This window comes from Pogona vitticeps, chromosome 6 (assembly GCF_051106095.1).
Source record: "Pogona vitticeps strain Pit_001003342236 chromosome 6, PviZW2.1, whole genome shotgun sequence".
In the NCBI taxonomy this organism is placed as follows: Eukaryota; Metazoa; Chordata; class Lepidosauria; order Squamata; family Agamidae; genus Pogona; species Pogona vitticeps.
In genome coordinates this window covers 54,580,303-54,606,464 of record NC_135788.1, presented here as the reverse complement: position 1 = coordinate 54,606,464, position 26,162 = coordinate 54,580,303, and the positions used below count along the sequence as shown (strand labels likewise).

The 26,162-nt window shown below is 41.8% G+C and overlaps 1 protein-coding gene across 8 annotated transcripts in view; it reads left to right on the top strand.

The window, feature by feature from the left end:
* The window catches only part of MYRIP (myosin VIIA and Rab interacting protein), a 444,899-nt gene that overhangs the window by 403,624 nt on the left and 15,113 nt on the right, over window positions 1–26,162 (top strand). For 5 of the 8 annotated variants that reach the window (XM_078377395.1, XM_073003543.2, XM_073003544.2 and 2 more), the window contains 2 exons: window positions 5,700–5,762; window positions 25,585–25,779. In XM_078377395.1, the coding sequence (XP_078233521.1) occupies window positions 5,700–5,762; window positions 25,585–25,779 (258 nt within the window). The remainder of the gene's footprint in view (window positions 1–5,699; window positions 5,763–25,584; window positions 25,780–26,162) is intronic. The other 3 variants (XM_073003547.2, XM_073003545.2, XM_078377393.1) reach the window with 1 other exon arrangement.

Sequence of the window (26,162 nt, the reverse complement as noted above, 5' to 3'; positions counted from 1 at the left end):
GGCTCCACCTCCAATGAGGTGTGTTCCAATTGGTTTGTACAGCATCAGCTGATGTCAGTTACATAAGGCTCGTGATTGGAGGAAGCTAAGTCTTCTGACTGTAGGAAGCTAAGCCTCGCGTTTGGAGGCAGCCTGTTTGCAGAGGCAAGGTATGTGTCATTTTGTTCTCTCCTCAGCTTACTTCCATGTATAAGACAACACTCAACTTTTAGTCTAAAGATTTTAGACAAGTATCATCACACTGAAAAATACGGTAAACAAAAGAAAAAGGTGCTGCAGGAACACTGACACAGAAATAAGTCATCAGGTTAAGGGAGAGATTGTATGATCTGGAAATGTTGCTTATTTTGGACAGCAGCTTTTAGAATCTCAGAGCCAGCAGAGCCACTAGGGTATTTTGGTAGTCTTAGTAAAAAAAAAAAAAAAGTAACTTTCCCCTTCTCTGCCTGCAGTGAACTGGCAGCTGCTATTTGTCTGGTAATGATTTACTCCATCTGAATTCAGGCCCTTTCTATATGAATTTACATCAGGTTTGGGCCCGGATGTTTTAGATGATTGGGCAAAGAACATGAAGACATATTTCCTCTATACCACATACAGAACCTGAAGGGACTAATAGTTTAATTTTTTGGCAGTGGGATAGGGCCTTCCAACACTAGACCTGAAGGAGGAATCTTAGTTCGGGGAGGGGACACTGCAGGGCAAATGGTGTAGCACAGAAAGTTCTTCAAGAAAAAGGAATCAATTGTATGCTGCTTCTGCTACTCCTCAGCACCTGCCACCTGAGGCATTTGTCTCAGTCTGCCTCATGTTATGGCCAATCCTACCCTTATATGGTCTAATGGCACTGTGTGGTAAGTATGCACACCCTCCCCATATGGTTCTTAGAACACAAAATTTTTTAAGTGTGATGTTGCAGGTTCATATGAGGAAGTAGAATGTAGCATATCACGTTTGAGTTGGTAACTATTACAGTTTTTGGCAATGTTTCTATGTTAATGTCGTTTTTCCATACAAAAATGGGATAAGAACATTTATGTTGAAGTTTGTGTACTTTACTGTTTTAGAGAAAGGCTTTTACCTTGGATTAAGTTCATTGAATACAGTTGAATTTACTTCTTACTGGATATGTATGAGGGGTGCACAGTTCTATTCAGTTCTATTTCTGACCCACTTTTCTCCCAGTAAATGAGTCCAAGGCAGCTTTAAATTGGTCAAAAATAGATACCCTAAAAGCACAGTAAATTGCAGTGCTAAAAATGAGTTAAATATATTATGCAGAATCCATTTTACACACTATAGAGTTGAAGGGCAATCATGCAAGCTGTTCCCTCCTCAGGCAGGCTGTCCTTCACACAACAGGTTGCATACTCGTGTGAGCCTGGGTGTATGATTAATGATGTGACTGATCAAATAAAGGACAGTTCATAAGGAGGGGTTTCCTTATGTGATCACCTCTGCATGCATGAAAAGGTTCAACAGAATTTGGAGCATAATCATATGAAAACAACGACTGATTTAAAACAATTCAAAGCAATTTAAAAGTACATCATAAAAGGTAAGCATTAAAAATTACAGCATGCCCCATTAAAAGTCTCTTCCTTCGTAGCTTGTTGAGATCTCAAAAGCCTGCCTGGAAAGAAAGGTCTTGACCTGCCAGGAGAAGGAATAAAGGAAGGGGGTGAACTTGGTTTTTCTATAGAGGGTCTTCCGCAGCTACTGAAAAAGCTTGTCTCCTGTCATCACTAAATGAGCCTGGGATGGTGATAGGACAAAGAGAAAGGCCTCCCCTGAAGATCTTAAAACCCAGGAAAGTTTGTGGTAGTCCTTCAGAGAGTCAAGACAGAAGGTGTACAGGTTTTTATGGACCATAACCAGGATTTTGAATGATGCCTGGAAATGCACTATAAAGCTGGCATAACAAGGAATTTCTGTTCTTTTAGTAAACAGATCCAATCAATAATGTAGCTGCAGCATCTTGTACCCAAATGCTTTTCAAGGCAGTCCCACATAGAAGGCATTACAATAATACAAGTGGGGCGTAGCTAAAGCATGTGTCGCCACAGCCAGATCGCCCATGAGAGAAATCCATTATAAACTCCGGGTGGGTAGGGTGGATATTATGAGCGCTGTAAAGGTGATCAATATTCATTTAGTTAAATACCTTGTCAGTATTTCCAAACCTTTCATAGTTTTGCATGTCACTTTTGCCTCTCTTCTGTCTCTAAGCCTCTGAACTATTTTAGCCTTTTAATGTACACTTCCGTGTTCCTTCTAGACCTTGACAACTCTCTGTTCATCAACATGTACTCCAGCAATATTTCGAGGCTTTCTTTATTTTTAAAGCACATTAACATACCTATAAATACTACACTCTACTGAACAAAAATAGATCTGCTTAGTGTATTTATACAAGCAGCAAGTCAATCCAGACTGCAGCAGGAGCTAACAATCATGCAGAGACATTTCAAAGGATGGGTGATGCAAATTCTATTTTGTAAATGTAGCTTGCTTCAAAATTATGGTCATCATAGTTTTTATCAATGTTGTCATCATTGTCTAAAATGGGATGTGTTGCCTCCAGTGTTGGAGGCTCACATTAGCTCCACTTGGAGCTGCATTTTTACAGAAATTTAACTACAGCACTTCAGAGCACCATCCTGTACCATAGGCACTGTAGAACACCACTTCCGCTCATAGTGGCAACCAAATGGAGTAGCAGGGATGGCATGTTGTCCATCCTTATCAAATACTTACTACATATCCCAAAGAGAGTGAAAATAAAGCCATCTTTGCTGGCAGACCTGTTATCTAAAAAGCAAGACACAGAAGTTAAAACAGAGGAAAGGGGGAAGTAAACATAGTTGTATAGTTCTTATAATGACCTGCTTTAGTGCAAGCATTAATGGAGAGGACAAGCGAAATGGGAATGAGCTTTTGAGCTGAGCCAGAAAGAGTTGCCCTAGACACCTACTTCTTCAGTGTAGCCAATACAAAAGGGAAGTCAATTAAATTAGACCGCTGCTCCACCTTGTCTCTTTTTCTCTTCATCTGTATGTGTATATATACAGTGGTGCCGCATATAGCGATCGCTCTGTATAGTGATGAAATCAATTTGCGATGGACTTTTCACCATCGCAAGAACGATCGCTTTGCGATGGCCCCTATGGGGAAAATTTGCTTTGCGATGATCGCAGGAAAGCGATCATAGCAAAGCGACTCTTTTTGCACAGCTGATCGGCGGGGCTTTGCAATTGCCCTGCCAATCAGCTGTGCTTCGTCTCTCTCTCTCTCTCTCTCTCTTCACCCCTCGCAGCTCCAGCCTCGGCAGGGAGACTGAGGTGCTGGCGCCGCCACCCTGGCTGAGAAAGACCCTCTGCACCAGCAGCAACCTTAAGCTAAGGTTGCTGCAGGCACAGAGGGTCTTTCTTGGCCAGGGTGGTGGCGGCGGTGGCAGTGCCTCAATCTCCCTGCCGAGGCTGGAGCTGCGAGGGGTGGAGAGAGAGAGAGAGAGAGATAAAGCAGAGCTGATCGGCGGTTCCAAAATGGCCACCCGCTGTTTTGCCTCGTTTTAGAGGCACCCAAAATGGCCATCGCTATGGAGGATTTTCGCTTAAGGTGAGCTTAGGAACACATTAAACGCGTGTATGGGCTTTTTAAAATCGCTTAGTGATTAAATCACTTAGCGACTTTTTTCCTGGAAGGGATTAACGTCGCTAAGTGAGTATAAATGACTCTGCAGTAATATTACATGTCCTACTGCAACCATTTTTGTTTTTCCAGACTGCAATATATAACTCTTTCTCTTAATCTAAATCTTCAGGATTAAACAGCCCCACTAGATAGTTCAGAACAGAGTATCACACAACACAAAATATTTCAGCCAGAAACCTGTTGGTGTCATGCAAACTGGAAATTTCACAACTGCTGTCTTGCCAGCTGTCCATTGTGCACATGGACATGGCTGGGTTGCACAACAAGTTATACAATTGGTCACATGACAGACAGCTGGAAAAATGAAATAAATGTGTGATAATTCTTACTGACATTTTACTTCACTAGAGGATTTTGGCCATAGAGGTCTTCTAAGAGGTAGAAGAATGGTCTGCCTCATATGATTAGATAAGAATGCAGACTATGTTACCTCTAGCAGGGTCCCCAACCTTTTTCACCCCGTGGACTGGTTGGGGAAGGCGGGACACACCCGCACTCGTGCACATGCATGAGCATGCATACACACTTTCTCACACAAATGAGCATGCACTCGCGTACATGCGCAAACAGCTGTGTGTGCTGGTGCAGGCACACTCGTGTGCATGCGCAAATGGCAGCATGGCACTTGTCTGGGTGCGCTTGCGCTCATGTGCATGCACAAATGGCAGCGCAGTGCTCACACAGGCATGCTGGAGTGTGTGCACATTCGCGAATCAGCTGTGTGTGGGTGAGTGCGGGGAGGCAGGCCGGGAGGTCTGTCTCCGCGGTCCGGTACGGCTCAGGCCACGGACCGGCACCAGGCCGCAGACCTCTGATCTATAGAACTGCAGCTGTACTCTTTGATGAGCCATTGAATAAGATTAAGTAAAGAGACATTTAATTGCTGATTAAAGTTTATTTCTGATAAAAAGTAACAGCTCTAGAACTGGTGGTGCTTTAAGTGTCTATACCATGTAAGAAACAGATGTATCTACTTCTTTCACATTGCACCAGATGGTATCAGGAAAAAAATATTTCTTTCCTTTGTTTATCTGCCCAGCTAATACAGAGTTTGGTATAGAACTAGTACAGCTTTTAAAACTGATTTAATACATTTATATTAATATTCATTTTGGCAAAATGAACATTTGATATGACTTCCAATGTCTCATGATGAAACACTTTGCTAAAACAATATGAATATAACTGAGCAATAAATCAATAATTTTAAAAAACAGCAGAAATGAAAAAGCTGAAGCAAAGCAAAAGAAAAATAACTGTTAAAATGTCTGCTAAAATAATACTGATTTTGTTCTTTTTTTGTTCTTTTTTGTATGATCATATATGCTGACAGAGGCTAAGGCCATAGTCACTCCAACAAAATATTTTCCAGTTCACACACCCCCTTGATTATGCAATTTAAATTTGTGGTCACATGACACACTGCTATTAGCAAATCATTTATCTAGTAAGTGTGCTAACTGTGGACCATTTCTCATTTGGCAGGAGGCTTCTACTTTTGTTGTTGTGATTCTTTGAAAAAAATTTGTTGGTACGTGTATGACCAACTTTGAAATGCCCCCCCCGTGGCACTTGTGTTGATGCATTGGTTAACTTCTGTCAGATGATCTCAACAAGAAGTTCTAGGCACTTATTGAATTGGAAGGAACTGACTCAGTAACCCAAAAACATATTGGGATTTGCATTCTGGAATAAATGTCACATGACCTCAAAGCACAACAGGAACACAATTAAAAGTTGTGTAACCATAGAGGGACATTTTTCTGTAGTGACCATGCCCTAAGACAGCTATATCTTTGGAAACACATTTGTTCCAAGTATTTTTTTTGTCTTTATTTCGCTCCATGGTTCTTAGAGAGCTACCAGTATATCTTTTATCATGTAATTTCTCTCTCTCTCTCTCTCTCTCTCTCTCTTCCCCTCTCCTTCACTCCCTCTCTCTGTCTCTCTCCTCTGCTTTTCCAAATTGCTGTTGAAATGCCAAGGAAAAACAAAAGGCTTTTGATCTCCATCTTAAACTTCAATTTTTAACCTCAGCACTTCAGCAGGTGAGACTTGTCCATTTCATCTGAGTGTAAGAGCTTCACCTAATGTAATAAGTCTCTTTTTTGCATTTCTTCATAATTTTCTGATATGTAATAATAGGGATCCTCAACAGAACAGCTATGGGTACCATGACATCTCACAAGGTGTCCACCAAGATCCCCTGCCCTATCAGTTAGCTTGGATGCTTCCAAGGTGAGCTATCTGGCATGTAGATGTCAGTGAGCAGGTTGGCTAGGGATCTGAGGAATTTCAGTCCAAAAAAGTGGCTTCTGCAAACTGCAGTGCCTCACTTATCAGATGTTTGGGAAACATTGCTTAAACACATGAGAATGTAGCTCTATGGAACTGCCATCCAACTCTTTGTCCTTCTATTGTGCCTGGCAGTGGATCTCCAGGGTCTCAGGCAGAAGTATTTTCTATCACCTGCTATTTGTTCCTTCTTAAAAAGGGACATGCCATTTCATTTAACCTTTAATTCTGACCCTTCACCTCAATGTGCATGGGCACAAACTAGCACATGTATGTTACTATTAAATTCCATTGAAATCCAAGGGACTTAAATCAATCACAATTTAGTCTACTTCCATTGCTCTCTATTTGTATTCACATTTATTGGACTACAACCATTTTGCATTTGTATTACATTATATTCTGGTTTTGTTTCTACTTTTGTATTTTAATTTTTTCAAGAAGGAAAAATTCATTCAATACGAGGAAAACTGATAGGGTAAACACTTTTAAATAAATCAGATGCATAGATAGATAGAAGATAATATAATTGTGTGCTGCCAAGTCAGTTCTGACTTATGACAACCCTTTTCCATGGTTTTCCAAAGGTTGTTCACCATTCCTTTCTTCTGGGGGCATCCTGGGACTATGCAACATGCCCAAGGCCACACAAGCTGGCTCTTCTGGGGTGCACAGTGGGAATTTGAACTCCCAACCTCTGGCTCCACAGCCAGATACTTAATACATTGATCTACCCAGCCAGCTTAGATAGAAAGTGGAGTAGTTATATTTCTGGCAGGTAACATAATTTCTGTCTGGTTCATACTTATACCATCAAAATGTGTACAATAGAGAACTAAAACAAAGTGGTGCAGGGTTTGATTTTCCCGTTGACTATTCCAGCCCTTCTGTAAGATACTTCATTTTATTCTGTTCCCCACCCCAAATTTTTCATTGTTCCCTCATCAGTCAGTCAGCCTTCCCTACTCATTAAGCATTCTCAATCCACCCTGAGCTGTGGAGTTGGGCAATGGATGTATTTGGTATTAATACGTAGGTTGGCAGGCAATGATGTGGTGGCACTGTGTGTTAAACCACAGAAGCCTCTGTGCTGCAAGGTCAGAAGACCAACAGTTGTAAGATCGAATCCACCTGACAGAATGAGCTCCCGTCGCTTGTCCCAGCTCCTGCCAACTTAGCAGTTTGAAAGCAAGTAAAAATGCAAGTAGATGAATAGATACCACCTTGGTGGGAAGGTAATGCCATTCCATTTCTAGTTGCTCTGGCCACGTGACCACGGAAACTGTCTTCGGACAAATGCTGGCTCTACAGCTTGGAGACGGGCATAAGCACCGCGCCCTAGTGTCGGACACAAATTGACTAAATGTCAAAGGGAACATTTACTGTCAGACAATACCTGGCACAAATAGTTTTGTATGAGAATAAAAAGAATATGTATTGGAAAAAAATACAAAGAACTGAGGGCATAGTGTGATGGACACAAGAAAGTTTTCTGCACAGTTTCATGAAACGTGGAGTGAATTGTGTAGCTCCAAGAGTGATGAATCAAGGTACAACTGGTTTACCACTCTAGATAAAGACAACAGATGTTAATTGATAGACAGCCACATCACTGTGAGCGTGATAAAGCACATTAAGAATGGAGCTTGTGATGTCTGCATGGTGATTTAAGGATAAAGTCAATATTGCAAAGAACCATTAATGATGGAAAATAATTTATGCACTCACATTGTGCATCTGATGTTCATTGACATTTGCTCTGAGATAACATAAGATTATGCATAAATCACAGGCAAATTAGAGTCCAGGAATTCTACTGTCACTAAACAATGAATAAAACTTTTTTAGTATCACTGATTTAATTCAGATAAAATGTAAGGACACATATAAGTCTCTTATAGAAGTCATTGGGATTTAAAATACTTGGAGTAATTGCAACCAGTTGCTTGCCCTCAGTAAAAATCGGTGCATGGAAGGAAGGGGAAAGAACATACTCCAGCTACTATGATGGGATGTACTCCATTTCACCACATAGCTATTTCATTCCTTGACTGTGTGGTTAGATGGCAGCATTGTAGAAACTTGTGGAAAGACATACTTACATATAGCTGTTATTTTCCCACATGATATTCATTTTTAAATAATGTTCACACTCAAATTCATAGCCTCACCCATAAGCTGATAGAACTAGATGTTAATTGACACTTTAGAACATCATTTGAGGTCAACAAAGATAACTTCCTATCAAAACTATTGTTTAGAAGGAAGAAAGTTTGCGGTGGGACATGAAAATGAACAGAGAACTCAGAATACTTCTTGACTCTGTTCAAGGTTCACCTGCAAACCTTGTTTTCAGATTACAGTACATGCAAATGTGATGCAAATATGGCATCTAGTTACTTAGAACTGAAGCCTATCTAACCAGGATAGCTGAGAACTAGCCTAGTCAGTATGAGGACAACTGAAGCATTGCTGACTCCATCTTAGCAAAGTTGGAAATTGGTTGACCTTACATTGGCCAACTCTGTGGTAGCGTACTGCCTGGACTAGAGGAGGTAAGGATCTGGCACAACTCTGTTCCTCCCTCAATCCACCCCTTTTCTGCATTTCTGTTCATTATTCTGCTGGCAGGTTACCTGCTTGACTCAGAAAACTGAATAGATGTGACATCTGTCTTTTAAAATCAGGAGGATAAGCGTTCCTTCACTAGTAAAGAAGACTGAAGTGTCATAAATGAGGCTTTCTAACTGTAGCCATTATACACCTACTAATTTGACCTTTCTCTAAACTTGCATATAAATATGACAGAATCTGTGACATATCCATCTATTTCATAAAGATTCCTAAGAAAAATAAAATCTGCTTTCTCCGATTCAGCATTCTTAATGTTGCAGCACATTGTTGCTCCTGGTGATTGAAATAACTACCTAGCCACTTAGGAAATAAAGGTAGGCCATGTTTGAAACCAGTATTTCAGAAGCATTCAGCATGAATATTAGTTAAGGTGAAAAACTACCTGAATAACTCTAAATCTAATGTAGTTATTCTTCTGTCTCTTTCTTTTGGATTTAAAAACCCATCTTTAGCATATTTTTTCAGTATTTCTCTGGTAAAACTTGCGTAGCGTGTGGCATTATCTCCTGAAAGAAAAAAAGTGGTTAGAAGAAACATTGTAATGCATGGGAAAACATTCCATGCTGAGAGATGTCAGCCTAAAATTGTTGATTATAGCAAACGTCATCAACTGTTTGAACCATATGTCTTACCAATTAAGTTATGAAAATCTTTCATCCCAGCATGATAACCCTGCTTGTACCAAGCAGCACAGTCTGTTTTTAAATTTAGATTTATATTAAGTTTTTTAGGACAAAAAATATACAGTGGTAGGGTTGGGCATAACATGAACAAAAACAGTAATCATAATAAAAATTGTAATGATACTCTTGGGCTGAAATGTTGCTGCTATAAGTAACTAAAACATATGCAGTGATATAAAAAAACACAGGACTATTTCTGGGCAAAATATTGGTGCATGTATCCCCTGTGGACCATTTCTGCAGTCTACTGGTGGTATGTGTCCCACTGGTTGAAAGCCACTGGGTTAGGAAATGGCACCCTCCATTTGAACAGCATAATCACTGCTGATGTCCCTTGCCTCTGTTTCTGCTGGTCACATGTGGGTTGCCAATGGTAGTAACCTCCTACCCATGTCTAGCAAAGTTACAACACTGGTGCCTCATATTTCTGAAGTGTTTAAACAGAGAATAAAGAATAATCATCCCTTCTACTATTCCCTTGTGACCCAGTGATATTTGCTTGGGCGTATGAGCACTATCAGTATGACCTTGAGCCAGACATCCTAGAGATTGAAATCAAGTGGGCCTTAGAAAGCCTGGCTAACAACAAGGCCAGTGGAGGTGATGGCATTCCAGTTGAACTATTTAAAATCTTAAAGGATGATGCTGTTAAGGTGCTACATTCAATATGCCAGCAAGTTTGGAAAACTCAACAATGGCCAGAGGACTGGAAAAGATCAGTCTACATCCCAATCCCAAAGAAGGGCAGTGCCAAAAAATGCTCCAACTACCGTACAATTGCACTCATTTCACACGCTAGCAAGGTTATGCTCAAAATCCTCCAAGGTAGGCTTCAGCAGTATGTGGACCGAGAACTCTCTGAAGTACAAGTTGGATTTCGAAGGGGCAGAGGAACTATAGACCAAATTGCTAACATGTGCTGGATTATGGAGAAAGCCAGAGAGTTCCAGAAAAATATCTACTTCTGCTTCATTGACTGTGCAAAAGCCTTTGACTGTGTGGACCACAGCAAACTATGGCAAGTCCTTAAAGAAATGGGAGTGCCTGACCACCTTTTCTATCTCCTAAGAAACCTATATGTGGGACAGGAAGCAACAGTTAGAACTGGGTTTGGAACAACTGATTGGTGCAAAATTGGGAAAGGAGTACGACAAGGCTGTATATTGTCCCGCGGCTTAATTAACTTATATGCAGAATACATCATGCGGAAGGCTGGACTGGAGGAATCCCAAACCGGAATTAAGATTGCCGGAAGAAATATCAACAACCTCCGATATGCAGATGATACCACTCTGATGGCAGAAAGTGAGGAGGAATTAAAGAACCTCGTAATAAGGGTGAAAGAGGAGAGTGCAAAAAATGGTCTGAAACTCAACATCAAAAAAACTAAGATCATGGCCACTGGTCCCATCACCTCCTGGCAAATAGAAGCGGAAGATATGGAGGAAGTGACAAATTTTCCTTTCTTGGGCTCTATGATCACTGCAGATGGAGACAGCAGCCACGAAATTAAAAGACACCTGCTTCTTGGGAGGAAAGCGATGACAAACCTAGACAGCATCTTAAAAAGCAGAGACATCACCTTGCCAACAAAAGTCCGAATAGTCAAAGCTATGGTTTTTCCTGTAGTGATGTATGGAAGTGAAAGCTGGACCATAAAGAAGGCTAACCGCCGAAGAATTGATGCCTTTGAATTGTGGTGCTGGAGGAGGCTCTTGAGGGCCCCCTGGACTGCAAGGAGAACAAACTTATCAATTCTAAAGGAAATCAAACCTGAGTGCTCACTGGAAGGACAGATCCTGAAGCTGAGGCTCCAGTACTTTGGCCATCTGATGAGAAGAGAAGACTCTTTGGAAAAGACCTTGATGTTAGGAAAGTGTGATGGCAAGAGGCGAAGGGGACGACAGAGGATGAGATGGTTGGACAGTGTCATCGAAACAACCAACATGAATTTGACACAACTCCGGGAGGCAGTGGAAGATAGGAGGGCCTGGTGTGCTCTGGTCCATGGGGTCATGAAGAGTCGGACACAACTAAACGATGACGACAACGACGATGAGCACTATACATTTCACATCAGTGTATCACTTTTTTAATCAAAGACTGTAGCAAGCCATAAAGAATTAATAAATAGCTCTCAAGTGCTAGCAAGCTTTTAAAAAAGAAAGAAAAGGCAAAATGGAGCTCAGACATGCTTCTTTGAAGACTGAAAGCATTTGTCGATACTGAAATACTCTGAAAAAAATACTCTTCTTCAGTAAACTTTTGGGGACCTTTAATTAATTGATTAATAAGACATGAAAGGGAGGCAGCATGGAAGACAACCCTCCTCAGCAGCACCCCATCCCTTCACAAAAAAATCGATATCCTGCTTTAATATTATTGATTTCCTTCAAGCTAATTGGCACTTCCAAAAGTAAATGCAAAACGTGGAAAAATCGTAAGTGGTACAGAAGCTCCTTATGATTCAAGTACTTCAAGTACCCTGCCTAAAAAGAGAAATATCTTCTGTCTCCTTTAATTATCCAGCTATGTTCACCTAGCATGTTAAAAATTTGCTTGCTTCTGACCTACTGCCTCTGCTTTTGTTCTTATGACAGTGCTTCTTGTGGAAAGGATAGTGGCAAGGACATCCTTGTCGGGGGGCTGTCACTCCGCCACCCAGAGCTCGAAGAACAGAAATAGCAAATAGCTTGGTGACTATGAACTTTGAATTATCATCAAGTGAAAGGAGAAGTCTCAAGAAAAACACACTGGGATGTTCTGTTCTCATCTGCAGATAACATGCGGCCTGAGATTTATTTAACTTACCTGTAGACCACATATAGCTCTCAGCCAGTCTCCATAAGGTCCACAAGGTCAGGTCTGCAACCTGGGCTTTCTCAGCAGCCCAGTCATCCACTGAGCAGTGGGGGAAAGACTCCTGTTCTGTCACTTCTGTTAGCAGCACCAGGACAATATCATGAGGAAGATTACTGGGTCGTGGAAAAGAGTTTAAACACCACCTTTCATTTCTCTTCCCAGCTGGTTTTAAACCATATTGTCTGTTGGGGATATAATTGCCATATCCTTTGTCATAGAAAGACCATTGGTGAAGGCAGATTTCACCATGGCTTTGGGCCACTATAGTGGTGTTGTCAACCAATTTTCTGCAAAGCCATAATCGAGGGTCAGGCAATCTGGTGCCCTTCAGATGTTTTAGACTAATACCTCATAAGCCCCCACTATTGATGCTAATGATCAGGGATTGTAGAGGCTGCATTCCAAAATATTTGGAGGATACATCTCAGTAATCGATTCTTAATAGAAATAACCAATATAACATTTTTGAGAAAATGATTGAGCAATTGGTAGTGGCAGTTTAGGGATTTCTGGATCATACTGATTATCTTGATCCATACAATTCAGGCTTCAGGCTTTTCATGATCATAACTGCCTTGTCTGTTCTTGTAGATGGCCTGCATAAGGAAAAAAATCAAAGGAGCAAGTCTTCTTGATCCCTCATCTGCTCTTAATACCAGATTGGCCTAACAGTAATATCATTCTGTGTTTCCAGTCAGGAGTGGAACTATTATATTGTAATAATGATTGTGCCTACCTGACAGGTAGGTCTCCAAAGGTGGGACTGCTCCTGTTCCTCATGAAGCTGATCCCATGGGATGGCAGATTCCCATTTTGTCCCATAGGCCCTTTAATATTTATGCAAAACTAGTGTTCAGACCTGGGTGACCTGTGACCAGTAGTCTTTCTTTCTGTTGGTCATGATAGATAGGAGGTGGTTTGAACAAGATACCTACAGTCACATGAATATATTATTAATGCAAAAAATAATGCTCCATTCAGACAAGATGACAGAGGCAATGAGTCTGGAAGTTGATGGATCCTTTATTGTGGCTGGAGTTGCATAATCCAAAGAATCAGATGTGCAATGTGAAATATTTCAGGATCTGATGTGACTTCTGGAATCTCAAGTGGCTAATGCGAGCTGGAACACATCACAGCAGCAGGCAATGAGTTTATCAACTGCAACAGTTCTTGGGCAATGTCAGCCAAATATTGTAGAGCATGCCTTAGTAACCAACAGTGTAGATAATTATAACATTCTCTCTGTGACACTGTCTACAAATACAATTTGGAAACTTGAAAAAGTGACATTACTATTTACTACTTTTCCATTCATTTTTCATTAAAATGAAAGTAATCCTCCAAGGCAGGCTTCAGCAGTATGTGGACCAAGAACTCCCAGAAGTACAAGTTGGATTTCGAAGGGGCAGAGGAACTATAGACCAAATTGCTAACATGTGGTAGATTATGGAGAAAGCCAGAGAGTTCCAGAAAAACATCTACTTCTGCTTCATTGAGTATGCAAAAGCCTTTGACTGTGTAAGGTAAAGGTAAAGGTTCCCCTTGACAATTTTTGTCCAGTCGTGTTCGACTCTAGGGGGCGGTGCTCATCCCCATTTCCAAGCCATAGAACCAGCGTTTGTCCAAAGACAATCTTCTGTGGTCACATGGCCAGTGTGACTTAGACACGGAACGCTGTTACCTTCCCACCGAGGTGGTCCCTATTGATCTACTCGCATTTGCATGCTTTCGAACCGCTAGGTTAGCGGGAGCTGGGACAAGCGATGGGCACTCACTCCATCGCGTGGATTCGATCTTACAGCTGAATATCTAAAGATCTTACAGCACGGAGGCTTCTGCGGTTTAACCTGCAGCGCCACCACGTCCCTTGACTGTGTGGACCACAGCAAATTATGGCAAGTCCTTAAAGAAATGGGAGTGCCTGACCACCTTATCTACCTCCTGAGAAATCTATATGTGGGACAGGAAGCAACAGTTAGAACTGGATTTGAAACAACTTATTGGTTCAAAATTGGGGGAAAAGTACAACAAGGCTATATATTGTCCCCCGGCTTATTTAACTTATATGCAGAATACATCATGTGAAAGGCAGGACTGGATTAATCTCAAACCGAATTGAGATTGCTGGAAGAAATATCAACAACTTCCGATATGCAGATGATACCACGCTTATGGCAGAAAATGAGGAAGATTTAAAGAACCTCTTAATGAGGGTGAAAGAGGAGAGCATAAAAATGGTCTGAAACTCAACATCAAAAAAAATAAGATCATGGCCACTGGTCGCATCACCTCCTGGCAAATAGAAGGGGAAGATATGGAGGCAGTGACAAATTTTACTTTCTTGGGCTCCATGATCACTGCAGATGGTGACAGCAGACACAAAATTAAAAGACGCCTGTTTCTTGGGAGGAAAGCAATGACAAACCTCGACAGCATCTTAAAAAGCAGAGACATTACCTTGCCGACAAAAGTCCGCATAGTCAAAGCTATGGTTTTTCCAGTAGTGGTGTATGGAAGTGAAAGCTGGACCATAAAGAAGGCTGACCACTGAAGAATTTATGCTTTTGAAGTGTGGTGCTGGAGGAGACTCTTGAGAGTCCCCTGGACTGCAAAGAGAACAAAACTTTCCATTCTAAAGGAAATCAACCCTGAGTGGTCACTGGAAGGACAGATCCTGAAGCTGAGGCTCCAATACTTTGGCCATCTCATGAGAAGAGAAGATTCCCTGGAAAAGACCCTGATGTGTGATGTGTGATGGCAAGAGGAGAAGGGACGACAGAGGATGAGATGGATGGACAGTGTCACTGAAGCTACCAACATGAATTTGACCCAACTCTGTGAGGCAGTGGAAGACAGGAGGGCCTGGCATGCTCTGGTCCATTGGGTCACGAAGAGTCGGACACAACTAAATAACTAAACAACAACAAAATTTACTAACAGGAATTAGTCTTTGACAGCATATTGCAAAGTCCTGGCTTTGAATTTTAAAATGTAAACCCAAGGCTACTATAGAGAGTACTTCCTCCCTTCTGAGACTGCCCCCTGAAATATGGATGGAGGTAATAATGCTCTTCTCCAAGAAACATAACAATAAGTCATAATCCTTTCTTAAAAACTTAAATTTAATAATTTCATTGTTGTCATTGTCATTGTCATCATATTTTACCTCCCTTTTTTCCTTTGACTTCACTGGAGATTCATCTTGATTTCAACTTCTTATAACTTTGTTTTCTTCTGACCAGGTGGCATGACATTTTACAACTTCCCCCACCAGCCCGGTGCATCAGCCCTGCCTTGTTCCAAATAGATTGTAGAATGACTCTACATTCTTGATGCAGTCAAAAAGAGGGATACTCAAAGTGCTTCGCATTATTTTGCTGGAAATACGTTGTGTTTTCTGCAGCTGTTACTGTTGCTTTTACTACTTTTACTGCTAGGGACAGGCCTGCCACCCCCACGGCAAAGTGCCGCTTTTAGAGGTGCATTTTTATTGCTGAAATAGCCCCAGGAGGCTTCCGAAAGCAGCACGAGGGGGTGGGGGGGTGGCGGGCCTTCTTGAAGATACCCAGCGAGGGAGACCCGCGAATCTCAGGAGGTAGATTGTTCCAGAGGTGAGAAGCCACCGCCGAGAAGGCCCAATTTCTTGTCTTTTCCTTCCGGGCCTCCTTCAGTGTTAGGCTCCTCAGCCTCACCTCCTGGCTCGCATGAGTGACACGGGTAGATCTTGGTGGGAGTAGGCGTTCCGCCAAGTATCGAGGCCCTAAACTGTTTAGGGCTTTATACGTGAGCATCAACACTTTGAAGTCGATGCGGAATTGGATGGGCAGCCAATGCAGTGCGGCCAGAGTGGGTGAAATATGTTGGTATTTTTTCACACCACTAAGTAATCTGGCCGCTGCATTCTGCACCACCTGTAATTTCCGCAGCAGCCTCAAAGGTAGCCCCACGTAGAGCGCATTACAGTGGTCTAATCTCGAGATTACGAGCGCATGCACCAAGGTAGTAAGCACCCCCACATCAAGGTAGAACCGCAGCTGGGCAATCCGCCTTAGGTGAAAAAAGGGGGTACGGATCACCGACGCCACCTGGGATTCCATAGTGAGCGCTGTGATGAAGTGTATTTTTCTAATTAGAGATGGGTTATGTAGTCATGTCTTAACCATAGAGGAATCCATTTTGAGTCTGACACAGGCTAAGTTCTGGAAAATTACTAGTAGTTATTTTCAGCTTTATTCGCTAACCTTATCGCTGCAGCTGGAGAGAAAAACACGGCAGAGTCAAAATATCTCTAACCTGAATGATAAACAATTCTTTGGTGTTGGTGGGAAAGTAGGACGTACCCTATGCTAATTCTTTCCTTCGTGATTGGTTGAATATGTCAGGAGGGGGCAGGTTGGAGAAATTTACAAGAGGTTGGAAAAAGTAACTCAGAAAAGGGTGAAGAGAGTTTTGGGTATCTGAAAACATGGCGTTGCATTTCTTTGATCCAAGCGAAGGAACCTAATTCAACAATATGGACTGCGTAAGAATATCGTTTGTTTACCTTAGTTTATAGTTTAGATTTTGTTTTGTTTAATAGTTAATTTTTATAGAAGGTGCTGAACCGTTATGCTGTTGCTTAGAAATGAAACTGTAGAGAAATGTTTTCTTTGTTCACTTAAATAAACTCATGTTGTTTAATAATTGGCCTTTCTAGTCCTTTGAACAGAACAGTTTCCCTATAGATAATAAATTTGGCTTACGTTACCAAAATTGAGTCATTAAACAGTAAAGATGCGGTATTAAGTGGTTGCTTTTTAGTTAAATCGAAACAGCCTTAAATGCAGGTTGCCAAGAGTTCATGTCCCGGGAACTGTGTTGACTCAAGCAGTTAACTTCAAACGGGAGTGAAGGGAGCCTGGATTTTCCTGTTTCGTGGTTTTTGATCTCATTTATGGGACCAATAACTCACATGGTGACAGCGGTGGGATGATCCACGGGCCTGATTTGCAACCTGATTTCAGTAGTGTTACACCTGGGCTTTCTCTTTACACACAGTTTGCTTTGGATTTATCCAGATGCTGTGGTAAATTGAAGCTGAGGGTCAGGCATGGACTGCTTTCAGTTTGAAACAAGGCAGCAACACAGCGTGGGTTGTCCTGCTAACTGTTTAAATATTTTTTTTTCTCTGCTCTATTTCTTTTCAACTGAAGCCCTGGCTGAAAAGGGTCAGTTGTGGGGGCGGATTCTGTTAAAGGACTAAGTGTAAATTTCTAAAGTAAGCTTTTTCGTTGCTAGGCACAGCTAAGGCACAGCACCTTATCAGGGTTTTCAGGGCAGTTTTATGGCTGGCGGTAATTGCCGAAACAGGGGGAGGTTTACAGCTCAGCGGCTGCAAGCAGTCAGCATGGCTCAGCATGTTACTGAGAGGAGAACTGGCCGGAGGAAAACATCCAGCGAATTGAGGTTGCTGATGGAGGAATCGGAGGGGGAACAATCAATTGTGGAAGATTCGGTTGAATAAGACCAATTGGATTTACAAATGGCTGGGTACCCCTAGGAGTTTGACCCACTGCCTATTCCAAGCCGGAGAAATTCCAGAGGGCGAGCGGAGGAGCAACATCCCCGACCTACAGAGGAAGCCGTTGGTGAGAATCCGTCTGGTGCGGGGGGGGGCGAAATCCACCCACACCGATGCCAGCGTCTGAGGAGTTAACCCAGCTGGTTGCAGATCTAGTGAGGACCCAAAAGGAGTTTGTTAACACTTTGAATCAGGCTGAGAAAGTGAAGACTAAGTGCAGAGAGCAAAAAGTGCAAGAGCTGCAGGAAAAGAGAAAGGCTAAACAGGCAATTAAAGACTCTATAGCCAGTGTGGATAGGGGAAGTCTACCTAGATACCAGATTGTGTGTTGAGCTTCCTTAAGAATTTCGAGCAATCTTGCCAAGATTTGGAGATACCTAGGGACTGGTACGTCAAATTACTTCGTACACAAATTTCTGGTCAATTAGCCACAATAATAGCCAAAGTGGCTGAGGAAGATTATGATTGGTCTGAATTAGTTTGGGTTATTAAACAGCGATTTGGTTATACAAAAGAGCTATTGAGGCAGAATTTTAGGAAAATCAAAAAACTGCCTAATGAGAGTTATGCAGCTTTAGCTGACAGGCTGGAATTTTTAGGAGACCAATGGCTGGACTCTTTGAAAATCAGATCTGTAGCAGATATGAGAAAGGCATTATTCATGGAGCAGTTTATGAACTTGGTCCCTTTAGAGTTGAGGAGTTCTTTACTAGAGAAAGAATTTAAAGACCTCCAATCCCTTGCGCTGAGGACTGACGAATTGTTATCGTTTAGAAAGCCTGAACCAGCGCCTAGAGCCAGAGCAGAGGCGCCTAGAGCAGAGGCACCTAAGAGACAAAGCCAGCCTGATTTTAAAAAGCCTTACCATCAAGAGTATAGGCAGACTTCAACTGATCAGCGCAGGAGTTTAGCTCCAAATCAAAGCAGACCCACTTTTGCTTGTTTTAAATGCGGTGGCCCTCATCTACAAAAGGACTGTGGACTATCTCAAGGACCCCCTAGTCAAGCTAGGAAGTCAGATGTTAGGACACCGGTACCTGCGCCACGCAAATCTAAGGGAGGCACACCCAAAGTATCTCTGGTAAGCCCTAACACCCCAGAGAGTCAACAAGTACCAACTCAAAGCCAGTCTGTCATGGGTACAGTGCCTAGACAGAATCAACCCAGTGGGAGTACTACCGCTTCACTAGCCAGTGATAGACAGGCAGCGGTAAATTACTATGTGCCTCAAATATTAGATGTTCGTGGAGGAGAACAAGCAGGAGCTATAAGACAGTCTCCACAGGGGAAAAAGTATACCCTGATGGACCCGGGTTGCGTGATCCCTGAGTCTCAGAAAGAATGGGCTATGAAGACTTATTCTGCGGAGGTGATTTTGTATACTGATAAAGAACAGGTGGTTTTAAATGCTTACAGTGATTCTGGTGCTGAACTTTCTTCCATATCCCGAAAATTTTTGCACCCAGAACTGATTTTGGACAATTTAAGGTTACCCATTAGGACCTATGGTTCAGGAGAGGCGGGAGAACAACATATTCCTCTTGCGTTTGTGGAATTATCGTTCAAAAATTGGCGTGGTACTAAACTTTGCCTCACTCATGAGGGGAAACCTGACTTCTTGCTGGGAAATGACCTCACCTATTTGAATTTCAAGCAGAGTCAAGAAGGTCTTGCTGTTAAAGTGGTTACCCGTTCCCAAACCCAAAAAGCAGAGACTGGGAGTGTTTCTGATGAAGCTGTCCCTACTACAAACTTAGAACAGCAGCAACATCTAGTGGCAGAACAAGGTAGTGCAGCTAATACAGAAGTGGAAATAGAGGAATCAGTGCCTATGGGGTCAGCTGAGTTTAAAGTGAAGCAAATGACTGATCCCTCACTAGCTTCCTTGAGAGCACAAGCAGATGACTATGCTCAAAACCCAATAACACAGCAAGTTAACTTTGTGTGGGGCCAGAATGGACTTTTGTATAGAGAATATCATCCCAAATCACACTTGAACATGCAACCCACACAACAGCTGGTAGTACCACAGGAATACAGACTGAGGATTCTTGAATTAGCTCATGACAATCCATCTAGTGGTCACCAAGGTGTGCAAAAAACTTTAAAAAGAATTTCTCAGCATTTTTATTGGCCTGGTATTAACAAAAATGTGAAGGACTATGTCAGTTCATGTGACTATTGCCAAAGAACAGGTTATCAGACCGATAAAACAAAGTCTGAAATGCTCTTGATGGAAATACCTGATCAAGTTTTCCAATGTCTGCAAATGGATGTCATGGGACCTTTTGTTCCAACTAAGTCTAAGAAGAAATACATCATCTCTTTCATCTGCCAAGCTAATCGTTGGATCGAGGCCTATGCGTTGAGTAATCTAAGAGCTTCCACCATTGCACGCATCATCATAGACTTGTGCTCACGTATTGGAGTACCATCTCAGATAATTTGCGATCAGGCGGGGGCGTTTCGTAGCTCCTTAATGGACAAAATTTGTGAACTTAGTGGAATAGAAATAAAATTTAGCTCCACCTATCATCCTGAAAGTCATGGGTTAACTGAGAGAGGTCAACAAACCTTACTGAGGATGATCAAGACCATGGTACAGGTGTATGGTAACATTTGGGACGATCTGTTACCATTTGCTTTATTTGCTTATCGAAGTTCTGCTCATACTTCTCTTGGTGGTTTCTCTCCAAGTGAAGTGGTATTTGGGAGGAATCTACAAGGACCTTTGGATTTCCTGAAATCTGATTGGGAAGGTGTGGTGAAAAGCAGCACAGTTCCAGTTGCTGATTTTGTCAGAAATCTGCAAGAAAAACTGTTAGCTGTGCAAGAATTGGCTAAAGACAATTTGCTAAATGCTCAATCAACCCAGAAACTCTACCATGACAGACATTCCAGACACAGGGAATTTGATGTGGGAGATTTGGTTCTTGTTTTAAAACCCCTCAGACCTTCTAAATTAGAAGTTGGCTGGGAAGGTCCAGGGGAAGTGGTACAGAAACTGGGGAATAACAATTATTTAGTAAAAATGTTGAATTCTGATAAAAAGCCTGTAAGTTACCATGTCAATAGGTTGAAATTGTATAAAGACAGAACTGCAATGGTTTTGCAATATAAAGTTGCTTGTTACCAGTCTGAATATGAGCCTGTAGATATGCTAGCTGAATTAGAAGATGCTGGTAATTGGTCTGACAACCTTGTTTTGACAGGTACCTCACTCCAGAAGGGAAAGCTGTACCAAATCCTAGAAAAATATCAAGATGTTTTTTCAGATAAGCCAGGTTACACAAATTTGGTCAGTCATGAAATTATCACTACCGATAGTCAGCCAATTCGGTCTAGTCCATACAGAGCAGTTGGTGATCATGCTCTACGGATTGAACAAGAGATACAAAAGATGTTATCTCTGGATGTAATTGAGGAGTCATCATCCCCATACTCATCTCCAGTGGTTCTGGTTTCGAAAAAAGATTCTACTGGCAAAATCCTTGATGAGATAAGGTTCTGTGTTGATTACAGAAAGTTAAACAGTGTTACTGTTTCAGATCCTTATCCATTGCCTAGAATGGATCATTTAATTGAAAAATTGGCCAAGGCAAATTTTATCAGCATAATTGACTTAAAGAATGCTTACTGGCAGCTGGATTTAGCCGAAAATTCATGAGATAAGACCGCTTTTATCACTCATGTAGGCACTTTTAGATTCAAAAGGCTACCATTTGGATTGAAAAACGCAGGAGCATCATTTCAGAGAATGATAGATAAAGTTTTAAAAGGTCTACCTTTTGCTAGTGCTTATCTTGATGATGTTGCTATTTTCAGTTCTGATTTTGACTCTCATATGTCTCATGTTGAAACTGTGTTGTCTAGAATTCATCAAGCTGGTCTTACTGTCAAAGCTAGTAAATGTCAATGGATGAAAGGGAAGGTCACATATTTGGGTCATTTGGTTGGTCAAGGTGAAATTCATACTCTGCAAGCCAAAGTTCAAGCTATCAATGATTGGACTATTCCAAAAACCAAGAAACAAGTGCGTTCATTTTTAGGTGTGGTTGGCTATTACAGGAAATTCATCCCTGATTTCAGTGAATTGGCTACACCTCTGACAGAGCTAACTAAGAAGAGACAGCCTGTCAAAGTTAATTGGACCCCCGAGTGCCAAGAGGCTTTTGAGGCCTTAAAAGCGAAGATTATTCATGCCCCTATACTGAAATCACCTGATTTTGATAAGCCTTTCATTTTGCAAACCGATGCTTCAGAATTTGGATTAGGAGCTATTTTGTTACAGCAAGGGGAGGATGGGAATCTATATCCTATCTCATACTTCTCTAGAAAGCTCTTGGAAAGAGAGAGACATTATGCAATCCTTGAAAAAGAGGCTCTTTCTATATATTGGTCTCTTAATCTTTTAAGACCTTATCTATGGGGGCGTAAATTTACACTCCAAACTGATCATAGAGCCTTAGTCTGGTTACAAAAGATGAAGTCTCAGAACCAAAAATTGTTAAGATGGAGTTTAGCATTACAGGATTTTGATTTTGAAGTTCAACATATACCTGGAAAGCTAAATGTGGTGGCAGATGGACTTTCCAGGATGTACTGTGAAGATCCAGATGTTCCTGACCGCTAAAGAAGATGGAAGATGGTTGGAGTAGTTACTGTGGCTAATAAACTAACATGCTTGTTTCCTTTTTGTATATCTGAATGGTGTGCCAAAAGATTGTATTGCTGTTATTGTTTGTTATAATCCATATATAATCATTTACTTTTAGTTGTTTTATCAATTTACTTCAAATTAGCTCAGAATAACTGTTCTGAATTTAGAAGAAATTTAGCGGGGGTGTGTGATGAAGTGTATTTTTCTAATTAGAGATGGGTTATGTAGTCATGTCTTAACCATAGAGGAATCCATTTTGAGTCTGACACAGGCTAAGTTCTGGAAAATTACTAGTAGTTATTTTCAGCTTTATTCGCTAACCTTATCGCTGCAGCTGGAGAGAAAAACACGGCAGAGTCAAAATATCTCTAACCTGAATGATAAACAATTCTTTGGTGTTGGTGGGAAAGTAGGGCGTACCCTATGCTAATTCTTTCCTTCGTGATTGGTTGAATATGTCAGGAGGGGGCAGGTTGGAGAAATTTACAAGAGGTTGGAAAAAGTAACTCAGAAAAGGGTGAAGAGAGTTTTGGGTATCTGAAAACATGGCGTTGCATTTCTTTGATCCAAGCGAAGGAACCTAATTCAACAATATGGACTGCGTAAGAATATCGTTTGTTTACCTTAGTTTATAGTTTAGATTTTGTTTTGTTTAATAGTTAATTTTTATAGAAGGTGCTGAACCGTTATGCTGTTGCTTAGAAATGAAACTGTAGAGAAATGTTTTCTTTGTTCACTTAAATAAACTCATGTTGTTTAATAATTGGCCTTTCTAGTCCTTTGAACAGAACAGTTTCCCTATAGATAATAAATTTGGCTTACGTTACCAAAATTGAGTCATTAAACAGTAAAGATGCGGTATTAAGTGGTTGCTTTTTAGTTAAATCGAAACAGCCTTAAATGCAGGTTGCCAAGAGTTCATGTCCCGGGAACTGTGTTGACTCAAGCAGTTAACTTCAAACGGGAGTGAAGGGAGCCTGGATTTTCCTGTTTCGTGGTTTTTGATCTCATTTATGGGACCAATAACTCACAAGCGCCGGGTCCAGATGGATTCCCAAGCTGCGAACCACATCCCTGGCGGGCAGAGTCACCCCCCCCAAAAGAGAGGGAGTTTCCCAAATCCCCGGCTGAGGGGACACCCACCCTCAGTACCTCCGTCTTGTCCGGGTTCAGCCTGAGCCCATTCTCCTGCATCCATTGCAGTACAGCCCCCAGGCAGCGCTGAAGGGCCAGAATGGCATCTCCTTCGGTTGGTAAAAAGGAGATGTAGAGTTGGGTGTCATCAGCATACTGATGACACATGGCCCCACACCCCCTGATGACCCCTCCCAGCGGCCTCATGTAGATTTTAAACAGCATTGGGGAGATAATTGACCCCTGCGGAACCCCACAATTGAGGGTCCACGGGGCCGAGACACTCTCCCAAAGCTGAACTCTCTGGGGACGGTCCTCCAAGAAGGAACGGAGCCAGGACAGTGCCAGGCCACCAATTCCCAACTTGGAGAGCCTGCCCAGGAGGATACCATGGTCAATGGTATCAAAGGCCGCTGAGATATCAAGGAGAACCAACAGGGACACTTTGCCCCTGTCAGCCTCCCTCAGTAGGTCATCACACAGGGCGACCAATGCCGTGTCTGTACCGTGGCGCGGCCTGAAGCCCAACTGGAACGGATCCAGGGCATCTGTTTCATCCAGGAGCGCTTGTAGCTGGTCGGCCACCACCCTCTCTACCACCAGCTAACTATACAGCACAATAAAAATAAATAAATAAATAAATAAACAGACAGACTGATAGATAAATAGATAAATAAAATCATTTTACAAAAGTGCCAGTGTGTATCACAGGACAGAAGACACGTTTATGATGTTAAAGTAGTCTTCACATGAATGTATTTGACAGATACATGAAGATGAAACTGCATGTCTAGATATCAATATTCCACTATACCTGTTGGTATACCCATTAGTATATCCTCTCATACCATATTTCCTTTCTGTCATGATGCTTCTGGCTTATGGAAACTATTTCCAGCATTTTCTAAGTAGATTATTCAGAAATGGTTTACCATTCCCTTCTTCTGGAAGCACCCTAGGATTATGCAGCTTGCTCAAGGTCACGCCAACTGGTTTGTCTTCCAGGAGGCACAATGGGAAACTGAACAACCAACCTCTGGCTCCATAGCCAGATGCCTGTCCCACGGAGCTATGCAGCCAGCTACTGTATATCCTCTCATAGGGGCTATTAAATCTTGCTGCCATTGCTTTTTTTTCTAACAGGAGGGGGACAATGATTCCAAATAATGGCAATATACAGACTTTGGATACATAGCAAGCAAATCAACGTTAGTGTAATAAAATCTGGTACCTCTCTCTATATAGTGATTGATGTTATACTCTCCCTTCTGTGACATGCAACAAAGGTATAATACTCTTATGTGCACTTACATAGAAATAAGTTTCACTAGACTTCCCAGTAAACGTGGTGGCGCTGTGGGCTAAACCGCAGAAGCCTGTGCTGCAGGGTCAGAAGACCAGCAGTCGTAAGTTCGAATCCATGCAACGGAATGAGCACCCGTCGCCTGTCCCAGCTCCCGCCAACCTAGCGGCTCGAAAGCATGCAAATGCGAGTAGATAAATAGGGACCACCTCGGTGGGAAGGTAAACAGTGTTCCGTGTCTAAATCACACTGGCCATGTGACCACGGAAAGATTGTCTTCGGACAAACGCTGGCTCTATGGCTTGAAGAGCGGGATGAGCGCCGCCCCCTAGAGTCGGACACGACTGGACAAAAATTGTCAAGGAGAACCTTTACCTTCACCTTACCCAGTAAATATGTTGTTTTCCCTGCCATAGTAATGTATTAGCTACTGACAACTAAAAAAAAGCTGCTCCTACTTTCTTGCTATACATAATCTGTGTTTGGTATGTTGAAGGGACTGCATGCATGTTGTTGATATCATCACCAAATGCAGGGCAACTCAAATGGCACAAGACTCAAAGAGTTTGTTATGTCAATGGGCAAAATGCTCTGTAAGAAGCAATGATGGATTCCGTGTCATCAGTTAAAGTGTGAGATTTCTTCCCCATCACCCCAGAACATCTTTACAATTTAATATAATTTTGCTATATTTGTCCTTCTCTTCTAATGTAAAATTGTTTCCTCATCCAAACAGAAATATTCTGCTGTGTCTCTCTGCAATATATCTACTGAGGTCCTAAAAGTCATCAATGCAACGGAGGAGCTCATAGCAGAATCCACGGGTTCTTGTGATTCGCCAGCAGATGTCCATGACCAAGGGAAAGGGGAATTTCCATTAGGTTCAGACCCTATCAGACTAGATGACCAACTCACCACACTGGAAGAAAATGTAAGCATGGCAAACCGCTATACAGTATATGTACAATGATGCATGCAGGAGAAAGTCTTGTTTGTTAAGAATGTGGGAGCACTCTTTAGAGAGAGCATTTGAGAGAGTATTTGAGTTTGAATGTCAGCTCTGCATACAGGAAGTCAAATCTGTATACTCGGAGTATTTTGACAAGCTGCAAGGACAGGTAGAGTGGGCGGCATATAAATTAAATAAATAAAATAAATAAATATTCTGAAGCGAGAAAGGGTTAGATGTGAACTCAAATAAAAACACAGAACAAAGAGATTTGCCAAGAAAATTGCATGTGCACACATACACACACTATAAATGAGTAACATTGCAATTCTGTACATATTCACTTGGACTTATATACCATTGAG